This window comes from Oryzias latipes, chromosome 20 (genome assembly GCF_002234675.1).
Source record: "Oryzias latipes chromosome 20, ASM223467v1".
NCBI lineage: Eukaryota > Metazoa > Chordata > Actinopteri > Beloniformes > Adrianichthyidae > Oryzias > Oryzias latipes.
Genome location: NC_019878.2, coordinates 708,780 through 726,849, shown reverse-complemented (window position 1 = coordinate 726,849; position 18,070 = coordinate 708,780). Strand labels below are relative to the sequence as shown.

The 18,070-nt window shown below is 41.2% G+C and overlaps 1 protein-coding gene across 1 annotated transcript; it reads left to right on the top strand.

Annotated features, from left to right (window-relative positions):
* The first annotated feature begins 2,187 nt into the window (after positions 1–2,187).
* On the top strand, positions 2,188–6,677 carry LOC110014877. Its single transcript, XM_023950389.1, has 5 exons — positions 2,188–2,263; positions 3,212–3,360; positions 3,469–3,612; positions 3,993–4,085; positions 6,066–6,677. Exons 2-5 carry the CDS (start codon positions 3,256–3,258, stop codon positions 6,375–6,377), a joined length of 654 nt encoding a protein of 217 aa, XP_023806157.1. The 5' UTR covers positions 2,188–2,263; positions 3,212–3,255; the 3' UTR covers positions 6,378–6,677.
* The last annotated feature ends 11,393 nt before the right edge of the window (positions 6,678–18,070 follow it).

Genomic DNA, 18,070 nt, shown 5'->3' with positions numbered 1-18,070 from the left:
AGTATTCCTTTCTGGAACCAAGACTTCCAGAAAAAGGTTGCTTTGTCTATGCAGAGTTTGGGATTATGCCGGATACCTGCAGACAGATGAAGGTGTGGATCGAATTTAAAGATTTTGGCAACTTTTTCCCATATACCATTAAGATGTGAGAGGATAGGATGTGACTTTGAGTGGGGAGCCAGATTAGTTGACAGACAGCTCAGTGGTGTCAACGGGGAATTAGCCACATTTTCTAGAGGAAACCAAGGGGGAGCTCTCTCAGGTAGTAAGAACCAATGTGCTAGATGCCTAAGAGAGAAGGCATAGTGATAACACAGTACATTAGGCATTCCAAGTCCGCCCCTTTCAACACTATTCTGCAGTTTCCTCAGGTGTAATCTTGGTTTCTTATAGTTCCATATAAATAAATTACAAAGCTTGTCAAACTGTTTAAAATATTTAACAGGGATATGAACTGGTAAAGCTTGCAATAAATAGTTAAATTTGGGAGTGCAGACCATTTTGATTATATTTATTTTACCCCACATAGAAAGATAAAGCTGAGACCAACGTTCTATGTCAATCTTCATTCTGTCTAGGAGGGGTTCAACGTTGATTTTTTTTACCAATTTTGGACAAATATGGAGGGAATGTTATACCTAGGTGCTTAATTCCTCTTTCGGGCCATGAAAACATACCAGTAGGAAATAGAGTTTTTGGGCAATGGCTAGTTAGTGGGAGTGCCTCAGACTTAGTCCAGTTAACCTTGTAACCTGATAAAACAGAAAACTTGTTTATTATTGGGAGCAGTGAGGAGAGTGAGTTACTTGGGTCTGACACTAGAAGGAGGATATCATCTGCATACAACATTAGTTTATGACAGCTTTGTCCTATTACAATACCTGGAAATCTGGGCTCTTTTCGTATGGCGGCCGCCTCTAAGGCAAGGGCAAAAAGGAGGGGAGAAAGAGGGTCACCTTGTCTGGTACCTCTTCTTAATTCAAACAATGGCCCAATTATACCATTAGTAAGTATTAAAGCCTTAGGGGGTGAGTATATGAGCTGAATCCATTTAATAAACCTTTCACTGAAGCCAAAGCATTCTAAAGTACTAAACAAATTCTGCCATTCAACCCTATCGAAAGCCTTTTCTGCATCCAATGAAATAGCTGCCATGGGGGATTTGCTATCCTTCACCGCCCACATAATGTCAATTAATCTTCTGATATTATTAGCAGAAGAACGGGAATGTATAAAACCAACCTGATCTGGGTGAATGAGGGAGGCGATAACCCTGTCTAGCTGATTGGCCAAAATCTTTGACAAAATTTTACTATCATAGGAGGTCAAACTAATAGGCTGGTAGCTTTTGCAGTTAGATGGATCTTTATCTTTTTTTTAAATGAGTGTTATAATTGCTTCAGAGAGTGAGGGCAGCAGTATTTGTTTGTTAAAAGATTCATTATAAGTTCTAAGCATTAAAGGTGCAAGTTCTTGTGGGAAATTTTTATAAACCCCATCTGTGAAACCATCTAGTCCTGGAGCCTTACTTGTGGGAAGGTGTTTAATAACATCAACTATTTCCTAAATAGTAATTGGTCTGTTAAGACATTCAAGTTGATCCTTGGTCACTTTAGGCTGGTGCAACTCTAACAGGAAAGTATCAATGTCATTTTTAGTGGCACATGATTCAGGACTGTAAAGCCCCTTGTAGAAATCACTAAATATCTGGTTTATTTTTTGTGGTTCAGAGAAAAGGTGACCTTTGTCGTCCTGAACTGCTGAAATGGTGCTCATGGCCTCCCTTTGCTTGTGTAACGGGTTTACAGAAGTATTATATAATTACACAAAATTGTATTTTTTTATTTCATTTATTTTATATCTGGCAATTGATTAGCATGCCATCAGGGTCCTTTAGACTTGGGTATAAATTCATGCCTCCCCCCCCCTCTTCCCTTTTTGCCATTCTAATCGGGAAGAGGTGAGCATGATGAAGATCTGTTTCTTTGTATTCAATGTTCACTCAAAAAAAGGAATTTGACACCTTGTACATCTAATGAAAATGTTTTATTTAATTTGTACATAATAAAAACGTGTTTTTAACGTAAACATATTAAATTCATGTTATATTCCCGTGATTTTGCTTCGTTTCATATTTATTAAATTTAATCATGTTGAGGTGGCTTGAAAAAATCATGTTCAAACTCAAAAACCGGAAGACGTGTAAAGGGAGGGAAGAAGACGGAAACAGTTACATTTTTCACAGATCCCGAGCACTGAACAGGTAAGCTGAAAACAATCCTTGTGAATCCTCGTGAATTCTTTCGATATCTTGTTTTAATATACTGTCTATGGTTCATTTATAAGTTTTACCAACATTTAAATGCGTTAGTGAACATGATTGACAAGAGTTTTTCTTTAATTACGACCGTTAGCATGTGCACGCAGGGTAAGCTAGCTGCAGTGCAATGACACGTAGGCTTTCTTACTACTTTCATAAGTTCTAAAAGAATGACTGTTTAAAATAAACTTTCCATATTGTATTATTATTATTTGTGTATTTATTTTTTAATTTTTCACAACTGTATTTTATTTTCTGTCCTTCACAAGTGATAAGTGTTAACTTTTTTTTCATAAAAGTTGTCCTCAAAATAGTTTTTTTTTCTTCTGGATCACCAGTGATATAAGCGCAGTCTTAAATGTATAGTTTTTTTCTCTTTTGTGGCCGCGGGCCGGGTAAGCCTTGCGGGGATGGGGGAAGGGGAAGGGGGCAGTTCTTGTAATGTATCTGATTAATATTGTGAATATTATGCAAACACTGTTTGAATCACCTGTTGCGATAAAAAATTCATATTAAAAGCCTAGCCTACAGGGTTTGTTTTTCTTCGTGTTGCATGCTGCCGGACTTCTTTCAGCGTTGTCGTCTTTAAACGTTTTTCCGACAACAAGATTGTTCAGACGTGCGGTATTTTCACGAGCATAAGGTGCATTTCAAAGTCTAGTGTGTATATGTGTGTGTGTAAGCGCGCGCCCGCGCGCCAAAACCGGTGTGTCTGAAATCACGCGATGCAGGAAGGGAGGGGGGAGTGAGCACTGTGTGTTAAAACCAGTGTGTCTGAGCTGAGGAACGGGGGGGGGGCAGCATGTGCGAGTGGTGGAGGGCATACATGCGCGGCCAGCCGCTGTTTTGGAGTTGTGAAAAATAATAAAGTTCCTTTTCCTGTTCTGTAAGATTTGCAAATTGGAAGTCAGCAAAACAATGACGTCAATGTGTCAATGATGGAGAAGTCCTTTTCACGTGGAAGGCAGGATGTTGTCGTAGAGGCACCCATCATTCCTGATTTCAAAGCAAGGTGGCCAGCACTCCTCAGCGTGGGTCAGGTAAGCAAATTAAGTTGTGAAGGAATAACACTTTGGGAAAGACTGTGGAGCTCATCAATTGGGAAATGTTTGTTACTTTGTTTTCTTTGTGTTTGGATTTTTTTAAAGTTGAATGCAGAGTTCCAGAGAATCACAACAGTCCAGATGCACTCAAAGTTCTTCATGGAATTGGATGATCTGTCTCCTCGTCTCTTGAAGGTGTATGCCAAGAAAGGTGGTTTACAGGGACAGAAGCTGGTACCCATGACCCAGGTAAAAGAAAATTAAAAATGTGAAAAACATTTTTTAAATCCATTGCCAAATGATCGTTTATTGTCTTAACAAATCCGATAAAGCTCTATTAAAAGCAGGAAGGAGTTTTCTGTGTACTAACAGATAGGGATGCACCAAATATTCAGCAACCGAATATATATGGCCAATTATTGCAACAATAAAAAAACTAAAACGTGGGAATAAGGCCAAATAGTGCCTGTCATTTGCTGTCAGAAAGAAGGCTGCCAGTTCTTTAAAAAAATAAGTAAAAATTGCAAAATATTTTCAGCCTAAAATGTGCTTAAAGCCTCTATTTAACATTTTGAATATATTTATTGCCTTTTTTCCTCTCTAATTTTTTCTTTAACTTGCCTATTTAGAGTGATGACACAGATGTAAGACCTGAATGCATCCTCAAGCGGCTTTGTGTTGACATGAACCAAGATCCAGAGAGGCTGGTGAGAGAACACAAGGTATGTTGGTCTGATTATATGTTGTAGAAAAATAGAAATAAGAAAAATTAAACTTCAAACACAGGTGGGCGGGGAAAACAGGGGCGGCGAGTGAGAGGATCGTTCAAAAGCTGGAAGCTGGGTGCGCATTTTGGACATAAAAACTTGTTTTTTTCCCCAACTCTGTTGAACTTGCTGCTGGACTGATTTAGCACCTAAGTGATAGAAATGTAACATTTGTTTCATTTCTCAAGGTAAAATATTTTTTAAAACAAGATTCATAATAAAACTAACTAAAACCTGCAAAGCTCGTTCCAAAGTAAAAATTCTCCACAATTTCAAAATCGTAACCACCCAACTGTGCGGAAAATCGCAGAATCTGGCAACACTGCTGGTAGATGCTCCTTCCTCCTCTGTGACTCGCCGACACAGCGGCTGTGTTGGTCACATGACTTTTCCTTAAGCAATATGTGCACCGACACGGTTTCGGAGTTCGGTACGTGAGCCGACGTGTCGGTATTGCCGGACCATCACTGATATAAACATTTAGATTCGACTATATATGTGTACCGCTGGGCAGCAACTTAAGAAAACTTTCTCATAAAGTGTTGTGAACGCAGTGCGCTGGGGCGAATGTCCGCGTGTGCCCAATAGAAATGAGGCAGCCCGCCAGGCATGGAAGAAAAGACTCCATGGCAACGCTGCTATATCTTTCACTCATTGAGAAATGTTTCTCTACTTAAATCAAGCCGGACCGATGTCTCGCCCCTGCGAGCCACATACCCCATGGATTGGTAGGTTCAGCTCTGAACACAACGCTGTAAAATTATATGCATATCAAACACGCGGGCCACACTAACATAAAAGTTTCATATTAAGGTGGAGGCTGTTCACTATGCTGCAACACGGGGGGGGTCGATAAAAAAGAAAAAGCTGATCGACATGCCTGTGTCTTTTGTGCCGCTTTACTGTTCATTATGACCTGTCACCTGCAGCATGCCAGAAAAAACTATTTGCATGAACATTTTTGCTTGTGAACTCACCAGGCAGGCCAGGATTCTTTACATTTTGTACAGATGGTCTATTAAAATTTCACATGGGCTACCTTGTTGTTCTTTACATTTTTCACCTGCAGACAGGTAATATCCACCCTTAATGAATAGATATTCTGAAGATATATGCGGATTGAGATGGTTTTGTGACGTTGAGAGAAGGAACAGTGATGATTTTGGTAAAAGGATGCTGAAGTTTGAGCTACCAGGAATGGGGCCTAGCGGAATACTTAAGAGGTGTTCATGGATGTAGAGAAGGAAGACAGAAGGATGGTTTGAGGAGTTACAGGATGCAAAGTTGAGTCCTAAAGGGGGCACCAGAAAATGGAAGGCAAACATTTTCTTGTGTTTTTTTTTTCTTTTCTGGAACCATTATGCATTTGTCTGTTATGAACACAGGGGCACCAATTATTCGTTGTGTACATTAATACAAAAGTTTACTTTTGAAGAAACTAGTTATACTTTAGTTTTTCTTTTTTACTTATTTACATTTTTATGGAATCTACTAGGGCTGCACGATATGAGGAAAACTTGCGATATGCGATATTAGTGATCAACATTGCGATAACGATATAATTTGCGGTAAATAAACAAATAGAAAAATAAACAAAAACATCATTCCCATTTAATTGCAACAGTTTAAAATTGTACTCCAAATGACCCTCATCGACATAGGGGACAATCATCTAACATAATAGACCTCCATCTGATTGGTCAACAATGGGAAGGCGTCCATCTGATTGGTCAAAACATAAAGGGATTTATTTGATTCGTTAAATGCTTCAAGCTGTTAGAAGATTGTTTTAACATATTTTGGGTTTGCGATTTATTGCGATATTCGCTGTCTATTGCGATATGCATATTGCAGAGCTGGATATTGCGATAACGATAAATTTGCGGTATATTGTGCAGGCCTAGAATCTACCCTTCTTTTCCCTTTGTTTTACAGAGTGATGAAAACACAGAAGAGGCTCTGGCAGATACAGTCTTGGGGATCTTTGCCATCCGACACACTGGTGCAGACCCAAGTGATGACCTTGAGAATGTTGGGATTATTTTGGAAGGAGTGAAAGTCATAAATGACTTAAAATATGTAAGTCTTGCAGTATTACTGCTGTTTTTTATTGTGTATGCCCTAAACCTGAGCTACCCATCAGATTTGAAATATACTTTTGAGGTTCTGCAGAAGATTATAATGGGTTTGGATGGCGACAAGTTATCCAACAAAGTACAAGTACTCAAACCAGCACCATCCTGTTAAATGGCAGAAGGAATTGTTCAGTATTGGCACCTTAAATATGATGGGCAGATGTTAAAAAGTGTTTTTCAAATATTTATTCTTTGTCATACTGAGTTTTATTAACACAGCATAAGCTATATAATGTTGAAACTATATTTTTTCCACATTTTCCTTACAGCCATATAAGTGTTTTGAAATGTAAGAAAATGATTTGATTTTGATTATTATTTAAATGCTCCCTCAGTCTTTTTGACTTTTGTTGTTGTGGCCTTTGCATTCAACTGTGGCACTGTTTTGGAAAAATAAATGTTTTAAAGCTCATTCTTGTCTTCACCTTTATTTGACTTTTGTGTCTTTAAATGACATATAGCTCATTTAACACAATATTTTCTCTGTGGTTGAACATAAATATAATATTGAAAGGATTTCACGTGATTTAATTGTGTTGTCTGAACAATTTGCAGTTTTGTTGAACAGATTTATTTCAATTGTGTAAACTTGATGAAACTTACAATAGTGCCATTAACATGAACAAATTATGTTGTTCTAATTAGACTTTATTACGTTGGATTTAATAAAGCTAAATAAGTTATGTTTGCTCAAATAAATTTCATTCACTGAACATGAACATATTAAGTTACACTAACAAAACTGCTTATTGTTCAATGAAAGCTATTTTATTACGTGGAAATCCTTTCAATATTTTTTTTATGTTCATTGGACAAGTTATTTTTTTGAGTGTTGGTGCTAATGTGAACTTTATATTTTTAGTTTTGGGGCATTATCTGACTGCAGCACGTGTTGATGCCATATTTTGTTACAAGCAGCAGCAGAAAATAAAGAAAACTGCTCCAAGAAAGTTCCTCCGGTGTCTCGTGGCTTCCTGATGGTGCACAAAATCACACAACGCAGAGCAGAGACCAGAAAACGGTTACACTTGATATATCTGGCTAATAGCTTGCCTTATTGCCCTCTTCGAAATATTTTTGTCTGGCACGAAACAAACTAAATTCTGCCTTTTTTGATAGTATTGCATTAAATTTGTATTTTAACATGGTCAATTTGTTCGAATTTGTTGTAGAACAGTCTTTTTTAAAGTCAGACTCTGTAATTTTAATTTGATTTTCAAGTTTTTGTAGCTTGGTAAGGTTTGCTTTGTTTTTTGAAGAAGCATATTGGATTATGTGGCCTCTAACGAAGGCCTTTAGGGCCTCCCAAGCAACTCCAGCTGAGGGGGCTGTAGGTATTGGCTTCTATGTACAAGTTAATTTGAGATCTGATGTATTAGCAGAATGTTTCCTCTAATAAAAGGCTGGAGTTCAGTCTCCATCTAGGCGTTCTAACAGCGCAATTAAAGGCCAGCATGCAGAGATATATGGGTCTATGATCTGATAGAACTATGTTGCCAATATTACTGGATGCAACAGCTGGCACTAGAGACTGAGACACCAAGAAGAAATCTATTCTTGAGAATGACCCGTGGGGAGAAGAATAGAGGGTATAGTCCCTTCCAGATGGATTTTGTAAACGCCAGATATCTACCAGTGAGCATGCCTCAGACATTCCCCTCAACGCTGTAACTGCCTTTGAGATACGTGAAAGTCTAGAGCTTCGGTCTAGGATCGGGTCCATTACCTCATTAAAATCTCCGCCCATGATAATTGGATGGTCACCCATCTCCAATAATTTATTTTCCAAAAGCCCAAAAAATGAATGATCATCCATATTGGGTGCATAGACATTAACCAGAATCACTTTGTTACCTTGTATGTCACATAACATTAATAACATTCTTCCTGCTTCATCCTTACTCTGCTTTATGCATTGAAATTGTAACAGTTTGTTAATTAATGTAGTCACTCCTTTACTTTTAGTACTCCCACTGTTTGAACCCACAAAGCCCACCCAACCAGTACAAAGTTTTTGTGATTCCTTAGAAGACAGATGTGTCTCTTGGATAAAAACAATGTCGCATTTTTTAGATTTAATAAATGATTATATTTTCCTCCTCTTAACAGTGTCGTTAAGGCCCTTGACATTCTAGCTCATCAAGCATAGGTTATTCATATGTGAAAATGTAAGAGACAGATGTGCATTGAGTAAGGCTATACCCCAATAAGCAGCAGCATTGTGTTGGCATCAAAAAGTAAAACAAAACATTAAGAAAAAAGAAATAAAATCTAATCAAAACAAAACTCAAAAAATGTCTGTGCAACCAGACAACTACAGTTCCCTCACTTTGGTCCGTGAACATACACCTAACCTTAGCTGTTGTTAAGCGCCACGCCGTCCCGTGCTGAGCCGCTAGAGAAAAAACAGTACACAACCCTGAACTCGAACAGTATGAATATCAAACCATTCTCCCACTTATGCATGGAAAAGAAAAAGAACTAAACAAATTTATTTTTATCTGGCACATGTCTAATAAGAAAAAACCTTTTACCAACTCCAGAAAAATGTTTGGTTTTTTCTCATGTAAAAAAGAAATAAAAATAAAAAAGCTCTGAATGTGAAATAGATCACATTATGGTCCAGTGATCCAAGCAAGCAACCAATTATTGATTTTCCCTTCTTTTCTGTTTGTTTTGGTTTTTTCCTCTCCCCCCTTGCATGTTCCTTTCAAAAATAAAAAATAAAAATAAAAAAGCAAACCGGATTAATCCAGAAGGGTGATGAAGGCTTCTTCGTGGTCTTCAAACCGGCGGGATCCTTGAGGCACTTTTACCATCAGCACCGCTGGGTAATTCATGGAGAAACGCATGTGTTTCTCATGCAGAAGCTTCTTGCATTCTCTGAACTTCGTCCGTCTGTCGCTCAGCAGCTTGGAGTAGTCGGCAAACACCATGATGTGGCGCTGTTCCCAGGTGATGGTGCCCATCCTTCGTGCTGCTTCAGCGATGCGGTCCCGGTCCTGAAACCTCAGAAACCTGGCTATGATGGGTCTGGGTCGAGGTGTCTGGCTCCCTTCACCTTTTCCAGGCTTGGATCCTGTCATGTCTGCTGCAGCACTCACCTTGTTTGGCCAGGCTTCCAGTGGGAGCAATCACGCTCTATGGAGGACACCTGGTCATGCCCCTTCATAAGTCCACGCTTGTGCTGCACTCGTTGCCGGAACGTCAGTCTTCTCTGATTTATTCCAGCTAAATTGTCCACGCATCCGCACGGATCGTAAGCTAACGTCACGTCATCGCCTCGCCTTCTCCATCCACACGGATTTGCATTGTAAGCCAAGACTTTCCATTCCTGAGTTGCTTTTGGGTCCATCGTGGCCGGAACGTTCTTTCAGGTTTTGTCGAGGACAGCCAAAAAGCAAACCCAAGAGTAAAGGTTAAATTCCAAAAATTTCACAGCGTTGTCTTCCTCACAGCCCTCATGGAATCCCATAAAGCGTAAATCATTTCTCCGTTCTCGATTTTCAAAATCCTCCATCTTTTGGCGAGGTGTTTCTACTTCAGCCTTGGAAGCAGAAGGATTGCTTTCTTGTACCTTGTGGGCATCTTCCAAAAAGCAAAGTCTGTTCTCCACTTCACAAATGCGATTAGCTATATCCGCTAATTTACTTTCGGTAGCACTTGTGCTCACCTGTATATCTTGTCTTGGCTTTCAGACTTTTCCAAAATAAGCGCAGAGAGCCGAGCCAGTTCTTTCGCCACATCGCCGGTCGGCCCCTCCTCCGTATCCGCTTCATGTCGCCGTGGGGATGTTTTTTTTCATGTTAGCCGTGCTAGCATTAGCAGTCTCAGAGAGATTGCTCCCTGCTGCCCCGGAGTTGGACTTGGCGGTGTGTCTAGTGGCGTTCGTCATTTTAGTGATGTGATATTGCGTTACCCGGTCAGCGAAGCAACTTTCTTAGCTCTTTGTTGTATTTATGTCAGCAAAGATGCACGGGGATCGGCGCAGAACGCTCTTAAGCAGCCATACTTGCCAAGCGCGTCACGTGACTCCCCGTCTAAAACACATTACTGAAGGTCACCTGAAATGACTATAAGGATGACCTTCTGCGTGGGTCCATATGCAATGATGGACACCCCTAGTGCTCAAACATAGTGTTTGGTATGGACAGTCCAACAAAACTTAGTTTTCTCCCATTGACAGTATAGGAGAACTGAACTTAATAATGTCACCCATAGACAATGACTTTCTTCCAGTTCCAGATGTCGTCAGTAAGCCGTGATTGGTCCAAGTGGGTCTGAGTCTACATTTCTATGGCAACCGCATGGCAACCCCTCTCTCCAATCAGGAGTAAGCATGGCAGAAAAACACACCCCTTCCACTGACAGTGGGCTCGGGGGAATCTGTCAACGCTTCGAACGTTCGACATTAGACCGCCTAACTTTTTTGAGGCATCTGATTGGCCAGTTTATAACTTAAACTACAGAAAAAAATTTCATGGGGAAAAAAACTTTGTTTTATCAAGAACATGTTAAAAATGTATCAGAGCAAGAATGTTTATTCTCACCAATTGAATGAATGGGTAATAGCTGTTTATTTCTCAGATGAGGTCTATGAGGTTTTGGCTTTTTGGGACCAGCAGATATTTACTGTTTGGAAAGCAAGAGGGGGAGGAGTCACTCAGTTCAGTTCTCTTCAACAATCAATGATTTCTCTCCAACAATTCAAAAATGTCCTGTCCGTTTACCATCCACTGAATTTTGCTTTTTCTGAGAGTAAATGACAGAAAAAATAGAAAATTGAACTCAGAGAGGGAGAGTGTCGATGTAAAACTCATTACAAAGAAGAAATGCTTACTTTTTAAAAGCCAACAGGTACAGAGTTAGAGTCTTCATATACACATAAAGTCTGAAATAAAACATGAAGTAAAAAACTTACATATTGCACATTCAATGTCTTTTTTCTGATGCCTAAATAGTTTAATTGTCAACAATGTTTTCGAGTCTTCCACATTTCTGGGCTGAAATAGTTAAAAATCTAGTCCTGACCAGTTTGTATGACGGTTAAGGCAATTAAGATGACAGGGAGCAGCGCTAAAAGGGCCTCGTACCTAACAAGCCATATGTGCCTCAGAAGACGGCTCCTTCTCTGGTGTCTCCTCCTCCTCCTCTTCCCACCATGAGCTCTAACTGCCTTCTGCGTTGTGTTAGCCAGCTCATCAAGCGTCTTGAACAGAAATGAACTCTGCTTCGGTTCAACAGCTTTGAATTTGTCAGCCCCACACTCTGCTGTAGGTTCAGTGGAACTATTTCACACAGACAAAAAAACAAATGACTTTTTGACATTCATGTTTGTCAATTCTTCTTCTTTCTTTGTGTGAAATAGATCCAGCTGACAGGGTAAGAAGCCTCCATGCAACATGTAACCAGTGTAGCAGAGCTTTGTTCCATGAAACAGTCCGGGCAGTTTTATTTGGGTTTAATACCATAAATAAATAAATAAACACTTAATTTTATTGAATGTTTCTTTTAGAGTTTTGGCCTTCTCTTTTTTTTATTTTCAGTTTCAACTTGGATGCTGCTCTAGTGTGGTGATTAGCGCTATCAGCTCAGAGCAAGATTAGGTTACTTGTTATAATCCAATACCTGACCTCTTCCTTTGTGGAGTCTGCATGTTCTCTCCTGCAGGGGGATGTAGTCTTTGAGGACCATTTTCCATTCTGCTGCTAACATATTGGTTGATTCAAGTCAGAAGTCTCATTGGAACGTGGATTAGGTCCACCGCCCCATCACTTTCAGTGCAGAAATAGATACGGGAAGTGCAGTCGTCGATGCGGCACCAATTAAAGGAGTACAGGGGCAATGATCTGCAGGGAAGCTGCAGGACGAGCAGAGAATGTGGAACTTGGAAGCCATACGACTTTGTCGAGGGTTTTACGTAATCCACCAGAAACTGAAGTGCTGACCGGGGAGTATGGGTCTCAGGCTCAGGAAGCGATGCATAGATAAAGACAAAAGCAGTATTAGTCTTGGCAATGATTATATAAATAACTTAGCAGAACTTATCAGTTTTAGAATGTTTCAGATAAAAGGAATAAAGGTGCTCTTAAATAACAAATCGGACAGAGTTAGATCAAGTAGTGAGTTTGAAGAGAAGGTTCTATTTGTGTATCCACCACACCATAGAAAGCCATCAGAAGCACAGATTCCAACAGAGAATCGACACAGTGAGAAATGGAACCTGCATGTAACCTTAACACCAAAATTTTAGATGCACCAATGGTAAGAGAGAAGTAACCTTTTGTCATTTACAGAGGGACGTACCTTTAGAAGGCCATCGAGGAGCAGGCAAATGGAATGGTGTCCAAGGACCAAGGAGATTACGTAGATGAGGAAGGTCAACATCTCATGTAGAACTGGACTGCAGCTCGGCTGGATTCGATGTTTTGTACTTGATTTCAGTGGTTCTCAAAAAGGTGGACAACAAAACCACAGACTACTGGAATATCAATTGGCAAAGGGGTGTCTGGATACTGCAAAGGAAGAAAAAGTTGAGATCCATGAGGGATCGTAGGTTTTAATAGTATTTTAGCCGGGCTGAACCTCATGCATTTAGAGACGGAGTACAAGTCTCTAAATGGAGATGCTCTTTGTCGAGTGATTGAGGACTGAGGACACAAAATTTAACTCTTTGAATGTGAAGCTAGAGAGCGTCAGCGATATTGTTTCTACAGCCAGGGATAAAATTTGCTCGTAGTGTAAAAAAATGTATTTAAACACTAAACCATGTCAACCGACAACGCATCAAACAATTGATCATCACACTTCTTGAACAACCTTTGTCAATAATCTCCGTGGTTGTATTCTCTTAGAACACCATGATCTGTATAGTGGACCATCAGGCAGAAACCGTGACGCTGCCGGAGCCGGAGAAAAAGGAGGGGTAGACGCAGGGAAGATGGACACCCCCACATCAGAAGAAGGGGGACCATTAAATCATAAAAAAACAGGGGGAGGACATCATGACGCTGAAAAAGCGAGAAGGAGAACAGCGAGCATGGAGAACCAGTGAAGAATGCAGAGCTCATGGAAATGGAAGAAGAGGGATTGGACCGCACACCTGGAACTTAAGTAGGAAGCTGAACAGGTGAGTTAATTAGACTGAAACGCCCGCAGGGAGGAGTAACCAGGTAAACGCACTGCTCGAGTTGCCTGCCTGAAATACTCCCAGGGTCGTTCATTTCTTCAAGGTCATCAAGTGTAAATGAAATATGTGTCCATAGTAAAATAAATAAATAATTATTTATAGTAAAATAAACTCAGGCTGCACGGTGGCGCAGTGGTTAGTGCTCTTGCCTCACAGCAAGAAGGCCTCCGGTTCAAGTCCCTGCTGGGGGACCTGGAAAAAACCTACATCAACAGGGGACCTTTCTGTGTGGAGTTTGCATGTTCTCCCCGTGCATGCGTGGGTTCTCTCCGGGGTCTCCGGCTTCCTCCCACCGTCCAAAAACATGCTTCATAGGTTAATTGGCAACTGTAAATTGTCCCTAGGTGTGACAGTGAGAGTGAATGGGTGTGTGTTTGTGGACATTCTACCCTGTGACAGATTGGTGACCTGTCCAGGTTGTCCCCTGCCTTCGCCCACAAGTGGCCGGGATAGGCTCCAGCAGCCCCGTGACCCCGAAAGGGAAAAACGGTCAAGAAAATGAATGAATGAGTAAAATAAACTCCATGTCTCAATCTAAATAGTATTTTCCAGTTTTAATTGATTAATTTATCTAATTTTGAAGCAATTTTATAATTTTATAGGTCGATTCGATTCAATTCTGCCCCAGACAGATCAATCTGTTTAAATTTTAGGAATAGAAATGTATTCATCAATGAATTGTTACACCCCTAGATAGTCTCACTTGGAGATAACTACGGCCTAAAAATGAGTAAAACTGGAATGGTGAAATGCATAAAACTGGATATATTTGAGGAGAAAAGTGTCTAAATTGACCTGCCTTAACCTGGTGTCCACATGCAGGAATATAACATTTTTGGACATATTTTCACAATAATACATTTTCCTAACTCAAATATTAGCTTGGGTCTCAAGAGGTTTAGATATAAAACTTTTTTTTTTTTTTTTTTTTAACTTGTCCTGTCCAACAGCTGGGCAGGCAGATGAAAACTGAGGGCCTCTTGTGTTGGACATATTTTACTTTAACAACAGGGGTTGTTAATCTTCAGACAAACCAGAGGTATGTCTGAATAAACCCCTTTTGTAATTGAGGCCAAACTTTCAATCATGTTCAATTTTCATCAATTTCAATCATGTTTGAAAATCTTTGGTGTTGTACCGGACGGAAAAGGAAAGAAGGGAAGAAGAGAGAGGGACGTTAGAGAGAGGGGGGGTAGGGGGTGATAATAGGAGGGGAAGGGGGATAAGACCATGAAGCAGCATAGAGCAGCAAGTTTACTGGTTGTTTATCATTACGGTAAGGTTCATATTTAGTACAAAAAGGGCGGGGCCTGTCCACACACTCAAATGTTATTAACGCACCTGGGGCCTGTTTCAGAAAGGAGGTTAAGTGTAAACTCTGAGTGCGTTAACCCTGAAATCAGGGAAACCCTGGGTTTTCTGTTTCAGAATGGGAGGTTTGTTAAACCAGAGAAAGCAGAGTAAGTCAAACCCGTTTCTGAAAGAGAGGTAACTTATACTCGGAGTCAGTGTCCACGGTTACTTACGCTGTGAACCTAACCTGGTCGGGAGCAGGTTTTATTCATTAAACTCAAGGTTGCTGCCGGTCCCCTCCCCTTTTTAAAGACGAAGTGGTATTTTTCGCTTTAACCTTCATTGCCCACATTTCCGTCACACAGAGACAAGTGACAAGAATGGCTTGTCCTGTTTTGGAGGACCCAATAGACGAGGAGGCTGCATTAATTCCTAGAGAATTACATTTACGTCGTGCGAGGATTTTGAGACCTAGACTCGATTTTTTGTCATTTCCACATACGTTTTTGTTTGAGCGTTACCGTTTTTCGTTGCAGTCAATTACATATATACAATGAAAACAACATTAGATATGTATTGCTATGTAGATGTTTCATATGTCAAATATTGTCAACAAAGCCTACATCCATGACATGCTCACATTTTGACCTGATTGAATTATGTTTTTATTCTTCATTTTTAGCTGCTGCCATGTTCTTTTAATTCCTGCAGGATTGCATCTACATGAAAATGAAATCAGGGACATTGAATTAGATTAATGTAACAATTACTTTTGGGAAACACAATTTGCTAGCACTGCTTACTTTCTTAATCCCATATAAACCTATACCACTTGATTAATACAAGGGTAGACAAAAGTTCACTTTTAAAAACACAATTGAATGTATTAATATTATACTGACCAACGTTTGCAAGAGGGGAAGGTTAACAAAAAAGTCCTCTAAACATTACCAACGTTAAATGCATTTTTCCCCCAGATTGGTTCAGTACACTATGCAGCATTTCATGCATTTACACCAGGAATAACACTTCAAAAGTACACCTAAATATCGCCGTTTTTATTTATTTAAAAAGTTATTACAGCCAATATTTTATAACAATGATTTAAATGCAAACTTGCGCATTAACTTGAGCAGCTATGTTTTCCACGCTAACTGTCTCTGTTTTGCAGATGCAGCGGTGTTGCTTTTCTTCCAGAATATGTGCTCATATTCACTGTAACTCTGCAGCAGCACGTCAAGTTCAGCTGGCGAAAAATACGCAGACCTCTTTTTTTCCACGGTTGCCATGGTGACTCGTAATATCTGCGCTCCATTGATAATGGCTTCTTATAGTCGCGGTGCGGACGCTTAACTCCGAATCAGTCCACTCAGAATTGATTGACCTAACTCCGATCAGATGCTCTGAAACAGAAAACTCAGAGTTGTTAATCTCTCGATAGACCAACTCAGAGTTCAAGTTTAACATCAGAGTTGGTTGAACCTCCTTTCTGAAACAGGCCCCTGCGAGCTGCAAAAATGTCCACATGACAACATGTACACAAAACAAATAGTGTTCCCACACGCATACCTATGCCTTTAAACCAACTAGTGTGAAATATTTCATTCATTCAATCATGCAAACTATTAGTGCAAAGGTGAGCTAAGTGTTTATGCTCTTCTAAAATGGATGGTGGAATGTGAAAAGAAGGAAGGAGAGTGCCCAGCCATCCCCACACCAAGACCCCCGCCGCAGCGGCAGCCGGAACCCCCCAACGCCACACGGCAGCAGGCAGGGAACAACCGCCGCCCTGGGCGACCAAATCCGCCACCCAGGCCAGGGCCAGCAGGACCGCCGCGAGGCCCCCAGAGCCAGAGAGCAGGTAGGCATGGCGGGAAAAAGAGCGCCGCCCCAACCAAACCAGGAGAGCAGCCCCCCGCCGCGCCAGGAGAGCCCAACGCAGGGCCCCACCCGAGATGGGCGCCCAAAGCCCCAGACGAGCACCCCATCACCACCCAGGGGTTCTGGGCATCCCCCCGCCCCAACCCCAGGTACGAGCCAGGACCCCCAAGGGAGACCTGCTCCGCACTCCAGGCAGCCACCCACCCGGCCCACGGTTGGTCCAGGGAGGAGCAAGGCAGGGGCCAGCCACCCCCGCCCAGGAGGGGAGCACCTCGGGGAAAAAGGGGGCTCACAAGGGGTGTTGTAAATATGGCCCGACCAGGCTAGGCCACAGTTGGCAATTTGGCAGGGCCCAGCGCTCAGGGGCAAGGACCAGAACCCACCCCCCAGGGACACTGACACCCCCGGCTCAGGTGTAATGTGAAACCCCTCCCCGCGCGCGGAGAGAGCACCGCCGGGCCCAGGAAACCGGCACCCAGGGGACACGGCAGCCGTTGCCAAGGGCCCCGTACCCACCACCAGGGAAGGGGTAGGGGACAGATGGTCCTAGGTCCCACCTTCCTTGCAAAATGTGTGTGCATGTATGTGTGTTTGTGATGGTGTGTGTGTGCTTGTGTGCGTGTTTTTGTTGGAATGTATATTTTGAGGGGGGAGGGGTGTGTGTACTAAGGGGGTGCAGTTAAAATTGGCGGGTAGGGCACTGAGTGGACATCTCCTGTCTTTTTTGTTTTTAATCTGTCTCTTCTTTTATGCTTTAATAAAGCCAATTCCAATATTCCAAATTTCCCATCCTTCTAGTATATTTATACACAGTTTATTGTCATCACTAATATGTGTTACGCCCCCTTGTGAGTCTAGGGGTACCTAGGGGGGGAATAACATAAAAAAGTTTTGACTAAAAAAGTGAAATTAACACACCAAACGAATGTCTCCAAACAAAATATATCAAATTTATTTACAAATAAACAACCAACAAGAACTAAAAGTGAAGCTAAAAGGCTTCAGGGTGAACCCAGGCCAAAATAACAAGCAAAACGCCACCTAACTGAAACATGTAAACTTACCTGCAAATGAAAGAAAAGGGAAACCAATGACAAAACACTAACCTCCCTAACCTAACAAAAACAGGAGCAAAACATGTACTAAAAAAAATGGCGGTTCACCCCTACAGCTTCACTTAAACAAAATTATAAACCAAAAGACTAAACAGAGTGGGCACGGACAAAACTACAAAATACTAAAACACAACACTTAAGTGCAACACACAACTTAACAAGAGGTGAAATAGAAAACAAAATGGAGAAGAGGGTTAAGCTGCAATGGAGACTGGTTGCAGCCAAACTCCATTCTCAAGGTGTGGAGGTCCAAGTGGTGCTCTTAAGGCAGCGTCCTCCAGCTCTGGACCAATTGAAGGCCACACCACACCTGAAAATAATCAGACA

What these genes read in the sequence shown, in the direction of transcription:
- LOC110014877 (XM_023950389.1), top strand. Translation starts at nt 3,256, where the DNA reads ATGATGGAGAAGTCCTTTTCACGTGGAAGGCAGGATGTTGTCGTAGAG. An exon ending in CACTCCTCAGCGTGGGTCAG is followed by an intron (nt 3,361 to 3,468) that starts GTAAGCAAATTA and finishes ATTTTTTTAAAG; the next exon opens with TTGAATGCAGAGTTCCAGAG. An exon ending in GGCTGGTGAGAGAACACAAG is followed by an intron (nt 4,086 to 6,065) that starts GTATGTTGGTCT and finishes TTTGTTTTACAG; the next exon opens with AGTGATGAAAACACAGAAGA.